The sequence below is a fragment of the Otolemur garnettii genome, unplaced genomic scaffold (assembly GCF_000181295.1).
Source record: "Otolemur garnettii isolate 467f Iridium unplaced genomic scaffold, OtoGar3 scaffold00025, whole genome shotgun sequence".
NCBI lineage: Eukaryota > Metazoa > Chordata > Mammalia > Primates > Galagidae > Otolemur > Otolemur garnettii.
Window position 1 is genome coordinate 13,845,908 of NW_003852420.1, and position 8,778 is coordinate 13,854,685.

At 48.3% G+C, this 8,778-nt stretch overlaps 1 protein-coding gene across 5 annotated transcripts; it reads right to left on the reverse strand.

The window, feature by feature from the left end:
• Positions 1-337: 337 nt before the first annotated feature.
• On the reverse strand, positions 338-5,597 carry BCL2L1 (BCL2 like 1). 5 transcript variants are annotated; one of them, XM_023512160.1, is made up of 2 exons: positions 5,349-5,597; positions 338-3,945 (listed from the first exon to the last, which is right to left on the reverse strand). In XM_023512160.1, the coding sequence occupies exon 2, from the start codon at positions 3,830-3,832 to the stop codon at positions 3,221-3,223; it is 612 nt and encodes a 203-aa protein (XP_023367928.1). In that variant the 5' UTR covers positions 3,833-3,945; positions 5,349-5,597; the 3' UTR covers positions 338-3,220. The 5 variants fall into 5 exon arrangements, with proteins under 5 accessions (XP_023367928.1, XP_023367927.1, XP_012659534.1 ...); XM_023512159.1 differs by having other exon boundaries at positions 338-3,963; XM_012804080.2 differs by lacking the exon at positions 5,349-5,597 and adding an exon at positions 4,234-4,712.
• Between the last annotated feature and the right edge of the window lie 3,181 nt (positions 5,598-8,778).

Below are 8,778 nucleotides of genomic sequence, written 5' to 3' on the forward strand. Positions count from 1 at the left end.
AAGAGTTTGAGGTTGCTGTGAGTTGTGATGCTACGGCACTCTACCGAGGGCAACATAGTGAGACTGTCTCAAAAAACAAACAAAAAAAACCCCAAAAGTTTGAGACTAGGCGATGCCTGTGGCTCAGTGAGTAGGGCACCGGCCCCATACCCGAGAGTGGCAGGTTCAAACCCAGCCCCGGCCAAACTGCAACCAAAAAATAGCCCCGCGTTGCAGTGGGCGCCTGTAGTCCCCTCTACTTGGGAGACTGAGGCAAGAGAATCACCTAAACCCAGGAGTTGGAGGCTGCTGTGAGCTGTGTGACACCACAGCACTCTATGGAGGGCGATAAAGTGAGACTGTCTCTACAAAAAAAAAACCCCAAAAACAACTTTTTGAGACCTCCTTGACTCCTGCCATGTCTGAGTTTTACCAGCACCATGATCCAAAGCTACCTACGTGCTTTTGGGAATCTGCTACTCCTGACAAAGGCACTATCCTTCCTATAGCTACCTGAACAATGCCAGAATCACAGTCCAGAGTGAGCATCTTCATAGACACATTCTGCTTGGGCCAACAGCATCTCTGGCTTCCTGTGTCAGCCTATCTCGGTCACTATATTATTCTCTAGACAACCTGATACAAATGGAAAGTGGCTGTAGAGTTAGGTTAATTTCAGTCTAAATTCTCATTCAGACTTAACTGGTGGAGGGATACCCACGGCCAGTCACTTGACCACTAGAAGCTTTATGTTAAACTGGGAATAAACTCACCCATTTTGGAAGGTGATCACAGCATGTGATTTCTACTAGGGAAAGTGCCATGTCTGGCTTATGCCCAGCACCTAGAACATTGCCTACCTCACAGTATATGCTCAGTAAATACTGGCTGCATAAGTAAAGGACCTAACAATTCCTACTACATAAAAGGTACTCAATAAAGGCTAATTTCCTTCCTCTTTCCTTGAGGGATGCTAAATTTAGAGCATCCTCTGGGTAGAATAACCCATAACTCCTATAGTCAAGCATCTCCCAGCTGCAGCCTCCAGGAAGGTTGCAAGGTGGCACTGCAGTAACCAGTTTGTGCAGCTCAGAACAGGATGGTACCTGAGAGGGAAATGGGTGGGTACCTTCTACCCAAACTCAAAAGATCCTGAGTCAAATGTTCTTTACCCACTGGCCTCAAGGGGCAGAATGTATGTCCAGAAATGGTTCTGCCATACTGGCTCTTCTGCAACATTCCTTCTGTTCACCAAGAGGAAGTGACATGTGGTATGTTGTCCAACAGGCTCTGATAATTCTTAAGCAAAGAGATGGAAGATGGAATTTCAGTCCAGTGGAGATCTAATAAACTTGCCCAGAGTGGCAAGACCTCTTTCACATGCTACCCTCGGTAGCTGACAATTCTCTGGTCAGGGTAGCCCTCTGAAGAGGCTGGTTGGCAGACCAGGTACCTGTCTCAGTCTGCCTTTTGTTTATAACTGGCAACAACCCACCTGGTATTAGAAACACTGGCCAAAGACAGTAGTCAGGCAAAGTGGGCAAGCAGCCTAAGTCTCTACTTTGAGATGCCTCAGAGGGTCTATCTGAAGCACTGGAATCCTGTCCCTCCTGTAATCAGATGAACAAATATTTGTCCCAAAAGAGAATCAAAGCAGGAGGAAATAGGAGAGGTCATCAGACCCACAGGAACTATTTAATCATTTATTCCCCCCCTGGGAGCTCATTTAAGGAATGGCTTTCAAGGCTGGTCAGCCTTAGCTGGAGGAGGCCCTATCTTTACCTGTCCCCCAAACCCATCCCAGTCACCTGACCTCTATTTACTCGACCCCCTTGCCTTTTCGAAGAGCTGGAAGAGAGGAAGAGTTGATAAAGTTACAAGGAAATGGGAAATGAAAGAGAGGGTGGGGTTCCAGGGCAAACTCAGGAGGTCTCTTGCTCAGTAGTAAAGTGCCTACCACACCCTAGGCCCAGCCTATGGACAATTGCATTCTTGACATTCCTGAGTCCAGGGTGCATGGCCTCTTCCACCTCAGCTCTTCAATAGATGACTTATTTTGCACAGTCTGTCGATTTTTTGCATAGTCTAAGGGGACAGAATAAGTTCTTCACCTCCCTCTCATAAGCTCTGCAGCTCCCTGAGGCAGGGAGATAAGCAAGGAGATGGAATTGAGTTCACCAAAGAGCAAAAATTGCCTACAGAAGCTCACACCACTACCTCACCCTGACTCCATGATGGGCAAGAGAATTCTTTCTCCCTGGAAAAGAAATTTGCTAGTGTCAGTTACTGTGCTCATATTATCTCCAAGATTTACAATACCCTATAAGGCAAGGAAAGCTTGCCACATTTTTTTTAGCGGAATAAACTAAGGCTCAAGAAGGTAAACCAGCATGTCCAAGGAAACACAGCTAGTTAAGTGACAGGGCTGGGACTTACACCCTCATTCAAAGTCTGTTATCAAATCTTAATGTCTCTCAAGAGCCCACAGACCAGGTTCTTGCTTTGCCAGCCAACAGTGCTCAGTGAAGAGGCCCCTGGGCCCTGGCTGGAAAGTAACCTGCAGAGCAGCTGGAGCTCCCCAACCGACCCCAGGCAGTGAGGTGCAAAGTCCCCAGGCTTAATGTGTGACACAGCAGGAGCTCCACAAACAAGCCATCCATGCAGAAAGTTGCACACTTTGGGGAAAACGAACTTAGGGAGCACAGTGCAAACACAACCTGCAAAGCCTGCACTGCCCCGAATCTGAAATTTTAGCTATCCAAGTCAGTGGGTGGGCTGTGCCCCAGTTTGAGAGGAAAGTACCACACATGCAAACTTTGAAATAAATGGAATTTGATTTGGGAGAGAGAAGCTCTGGAAAGGCCTGACACCTCCAGTGGAGAAAGAGTAAAGGGACGTATGGGTCACAAGGCCCATCATCTTCTCTAGGCATACTCATCAACCCTTTATGCAGTGAATGACTGTGTCAAGGTGAGGGGAAACACCACGCTAACTTCCTGCTCTCACAGGTTTTGGGACAAATGAGCATGTATACTATGTTTTTCTTTGCTGAGAAATTGGAACACAAGTATGAAAAGAGTGGGATCATAAGGGTGACCAGAATGAAACATGCCTGGTACTTCAAGAACCTGGTCATTTATATTTCCAAACAGTTGACCTCTTGTGATGAAATGAGGCCAGTCAGGTCTCCTCAACAATCACTCAACAGAACAGATACAGGGAAGGGCTGCGTGGGGATATCTCAAACCAAAGGCCAAAGAAAAGGACACACAAAGGGCTTGGTTCTTACCCAGCCGCCGTTCTCCTGGATCCAAGGCTCTAGGTGGTCATTCAAGTAAGTGGCCATCCAAGCTGCGATCCGACTCACCAATACCTGCATCTCCTTGTCTACGCTTTCCACGCACAGAGCCCCGCCGAAGGAGAAAAAGGCCACAATTCGACCCCAGTTTACCCCATCCCGGAAGAGTTCGTTCACTACCTGTTCAAAGCTCTGATATGCTGTCCCTGGGGTGATGTGCAGCTGAGATGTCAGGTCACTGAATGCCCGCCGGTACCGCAGTTCAAACTCGTCGCCTGCCTCCCTCAGTGCTTGCTTCACTGCTGCCATGGGGATCACCTCCCGGGCATCCAAACTGCTGCTGTGGCCAGTGGCTCCATTCACCGTGGGGCTGTCAGCCAGGTGCCAGGATGGGTTGCCATTAATGGCACTGGGGGTCTCCAGCTCTGATTCATTCCCTTCTGGGGCCTCAGTCCTGTTCTCTTCCACATCGCTAAACTGACTCCAGCTGTATCCTTTCTGGGAAAGCTTGTAGGAGATAAAGTCAACCACCAGCTCCCGGTTGCTCTGAGACATTTTTATAATAAGGATGGGCTCAACCAGTCCATTGTCCAAAACACCTGTCTCACTCACTGAGTCCGGTCTCTGCTTAGTGATTCTCTTCTAAGATCCAAAGCCAAGATAGGATTCTGAAGGGAGAGAAAGAGCTTCAGGAAAAAAAAAAAAAAATTAATATGCATGCCATTTACCCCACAATATCCCATTCCCCCTTCAGGTACCAGAACTGGTTTCTTTGTGGCTCTCCAGAGATCTATGTCTGGGTTCCAGGAGACTTCAATGAAGTCAAATTGAAAGCACCGGCGGCTCAGAAATCTCCCACCGGCCTTTTACCCTAGCCACCCCCGCTTCTCCGAAAAGCCTTCCTCGGAAAGTCACCCCCATCAGCACCCACCTACTCCACCTCCCGCACCACCTACATTCAAATCGGTTTCAGGCGACAACAGGCAGGTGCAGCCCCCGGAAGATCTTTTGTATCCTAGGTCGGGAGAGGAGGTGGCGGTCGGGATGCCGGTAACTCAGCCGGCCTCGCGGCGGCTGGCAAAAAAAGCAACTCCAGCCGGAGGGATCATGCGACCCGGCAGCCTGGGATCTCAGAAAGCGACACAGGAATTGCAAAGCTCAGGAACCAGCCCCCTCGCTTGCTTCCTCCTCCATCGCCCGGATCGAGGGCGGCCGCTCCGCAGCCGCGGCCTCCTGCCACCGGGAGCCCAGCCCCCTCGCTCTTGCACGCCCCTTGGCTCTCCGCCTCCTACTGGGAGCCAGGAGAACTCTCCTGGAGGTGGTTGGTACGGGTTTAGTTTAGTTTAGGTGGGTTTTTTTCCCCCCTATTTAAGTACCAGCCCAAGGTGAGGCTGCCAGAGCCCAAAAGGGGCTTCTCAATGGCACTCAAGGTTTCGGTGAGGGACTCAAGGAGGGGAAAGCTGCCTTGGATCGGCGATCTGACTTCGGAAAGGCCACCCCCGGGCCTTTCCGGGAGGCTGAAGGCCGGAGACCCCCGACAAACGCCGCTAGTTTTCTTTGAATTCCCCAAAGGCCCTGGACGTGGCGGTGGGGGATTGCCGGGTCCTCCATTCCCCGCCCGGACACAATGGCCGCCAGCGCCCTGCACAAAGACCGGGTGAGGGTGAGGCGTTGGGCCTCTCCTCGGGTCAGGAAGAGGAGTCGAGGCCTGCTCGAAGCTCCCTACAGCTGAGACCACGTTTTCCTAGGGACAGGCCTAAGGTGGCTTCCTGGAGCCCCCGCGAGAGCTCGGGGGCCAGGGGCTGCACTTCTCCAAGCCCAGGGTGGGCGGGATGCGGCCTCGCGGCTTCTCCGGCTGGCTAGGCCGGGTACCCGCGGAGCCACCGCCCCGTTGCTAGGCAACCACTCTCCCTTCGGGGCTCCCCCTAGACCTTTCTGAGAGGAGGGGTCTCGCCCCCGGCAGCCTGTCCCAATGTAGCCAATCAGTGAGCCCAGTCGGCACGGAAGCGGGACGGCGAACGCTCTCATTGGGCAGAGAGGCTGTCACACACTGGGGAGGCGGTGCTCTCACCTGCGAGCCCCGCGAGCCATGGGGGGCCACATCCCCCTTCTTCGGCTAGGTGGTTTCCAGACGCGAGGGCTCTTCGCGGCCGTGTTCTGCGCCGCGCACCAGGGCCGGCCTACCTGGCTAACTGCCCACGCCTTCTCTCTTGAACAAGCCGGCCTCAGTTTCCCCTGAAGAGACCGGGGGAACTTGCAAGCTCAGTCACTTCCGGTGCTGCGGCAACGCGCGCGAGCCCGAGACGCAAGGGGGTGCGCGCCTTGAGTGGCTGACATCAAGGCCCAGAGAAGGAGCGCCCCCTTGCGGTAGATCTGGGGAATCCGGAGACGCAAAGAATCAAGGTTTATCTTCACATTTCCATTCATTCCTTAATTCAATCTATTTCATCCATTCGTCAGTTAATATATAGAAAAAGCGTCGAAGTGTGGCTAAGTTATGCGTTCCTGGATTATAACTCTACCAATTGGTCAGATTTATCAGCTCTGTGCCTCAGTTTTCTTAACAGAATGGGCTAATAGCACCAATCTCTTACTGAGTTACTGTAAGGATTTAATGTTATTTGTAAAGTCCATAGGACAGTATATGTGTCATAGTATGTGTTCCCTGAAGTCATTCAACAAATATTTATTATTTAGTTGCTAAAGATAGGGTTAGGAACAAGATGACAATGGGCCGTGGGCGGTGGCTCACCCTTGGAATCCTAGCACTCTGGGAGACCAAGTATGGAGAATTGCTTGAATTCAGGAGTTGGCCATCAGCCTGAACAAGAGTGAGATACGGTCTCTACAAAAATAGAAAGAAAAGAAACAAAAAGAAAAAAACAGGGTGCAGTGGCAATAGCCTGTAGTCCCAGCTATTCCGAAGGCTGAGGCAGGAGGATTGCTTGAGCCTAAGAATTTGAGTTTGCTGTGAGTGAGGATGATACCGCTGCATTCTAGCCTGGGCAACAGAGGAAGACTCTCAGAAAAAAAAAAAAAAAAAGGCTGAGTGTGATGGCTCACACCTGTAATCCTAGTATTGTGAGAGGTGGAGGCAAGTGGATGGCTTGAGCTCAGGAGTTCCAGACCAGCCTGTGCAAGAGACCTGTCTCTACTAAAAATAGAAAAATTAGCTGGGTCCTGGTGGCACATGCCTATAGTCCCAGGTACTTGGGAGGCTGAGCAAGAGGATCCCTTGAGCTCAAGAGTTTGAGGTTGCTGTGAACTACATATAATCCCATTGCACTCTTACCCAGGACAACAGAGTGACACTCTGTGTAAAGAAAAAAATAAGCTATCTTAAAAACTTAAGTTTTAGATGATGGGGAAATGCTTAGAGTGTAATGTTAAGTGAAAATAAAAGTATACAAATTAGAGGTGTGACATAATCTAAACACTAAATACAATGCATAGGGGAAAGGCTGGGAAATCAATATGATAATGACATAAGAAAAGTGGGGAAAACCATTGCATAGATGCTTAAGAGGAATGGAAACAGCATGGCAAATAAACCTCTCAAATTATAATTTAACAGGAAATGCAAATTAAAACTTCAGAGAGGTACCATTTAGTGCCCATCAGACTGGCAAAAATGAGAAAATCTGATAAAAACAAGTGTGGTTCAAGGACGTGGAATAACTGAAAAAAGTTTATTGTTAGATAGCTGAGCATTCTGGTCGGTGCCTGTAGTCCCAGCTTTTGGGAGGCTGAGGCAAGAGAATCGCCTGAGCCCAAGAGCTGGAAGTTGCTATGAACTGTGACGCCACAGCACTCTACCGTGGGTGACAAAGTGAGACAGAATGAGACTGAGGAAAAAAAAGTTTATCGTTACCTTGTAGAGTTGAAGATACCTATGATCTATGACCCAGCAATTCCATTCTTTCATATACACCCTCAAATAACTTTTTTTTCCAAATCATGCAATGATTTATGATACCTAAAATAACTCTTGCACACGTAAAAAATGTAGGTATAAGAATGTTTATAGCAGCACCACTTATAATGGCAAAACTTTGGAAATTACCCAAGTGTCCATGATAGCAAAATGGTTCACAAATAATAGTATGTGTTGGCTTGGTGCCTATGCTTAGTGGTTAGGGCGCCAGCTACATAAACTTGAGCTGTTGGGTTCAAACCCGGCCTGGACCTGCTAAACAATGACAACTACAACAAAAAAATAGCTGGACATTGTGGAGGGTGCCTATAGTCTCAGCTACTTGGGAGGCTAAGGCAAGAGAATTGCTTGAGCCCAAGAGTTAGAGGTTGCTGTGACCTGTGATGCCATGACACTCTACCCAGGGTGACAGCTTGAGACTCTACCTCTAAAAAAAAAATAGTGTGCGTATACATTGGAATATGATAGAATGAGAAAATAAGTGGATTTAGCTACATATAACATGAAAGAATCTCAGAAACATATTGAATGAAAAAAGCTGTGTAAATAAGCTGGGTGTGGTGGTTCATGTCTCTAATACTAACACTCTGGAGGATTGCCTGAGCTCAGGAATTTGAGCCCAGCCTGACCAAAGTGAGACCCTGTTTCTACTAAAAATAGAAAAACTAGCCAGCCGTGGTGGCGCTGGCCTGTAGTACCAGCTACTTGGGAGGCTGAGGCAAGAGGAACACCTGAACCCAGGAATTTGAGGTTGCTGTGAGGAGCTATGATGCCACAGCACTCTAGCCTGGGGAACAGAGTAAGACTCTATCTCAAAAAAAAAAGAAAAACTTGTGAAAGCAAAAGAATAATTCAGCATGATCTTATGTATATGTAGTTTAAAAACAGAAAAAAAGGAATCAATATATTATTTAGGTTTGTAGTAATTAGCCTACTCCAAGATGGCACCCAAATATTTCTGCCTCTTGATATTCATACCCTTGTGCAGATCCCCCACCCCCATATACTGTACCAGAGTTGTTATATATGACTAGTAGCAAATAGCAGAGATGATGGTGTCATCACTTTGAACTTGATTACAAACGATATGGATTCTGTCTTTGTGTTCTCATGTTTTTCACTCTCTCTCTCACCCTAGCTTACTCTGGGGAAGCCAGCTGCCATGTTGGGAGTCACCCTATGGAGAGGCCCATGTGTGATGAGGAAAGGAAACCTCCTGCCAACAGTCATGTGAAGGTCTTCCAGCCACAGTCCAGCCTTCAGGTGACCATAACCTTATTCAAGACCTTGAGCCAGAACCACTGCATTAAGCTGCATTCCTGACCATCAGAATCTGTAGGAGATAATAAGTGTAATTTTAAGCTGCTAAGTTTGGGGATAATTTGTTACGCATTAATAGGTAACTAATAAAAGGGATTATACACCTCTGTTGTGAGGGAAAATAAACACGTAATTCATGATAGCCATTGGATTTTTTTTTTTTTTTTTTTTTTGAGATGGAGCCTCAAGCTATTCCCCTGGGTAGAGTGCCATGGCATCACACTCACAGCAACCTCCAACTCCTGGG

Coding starts and splice junctions, on each gene's coding strand:
- BCL2L1 (XM_023512160.1), bottom strand. CDS start 3,832: ATGTCTCAGAGCAACCGGGAGCTGGTGGTTGACTTTATCTCCTACAAG.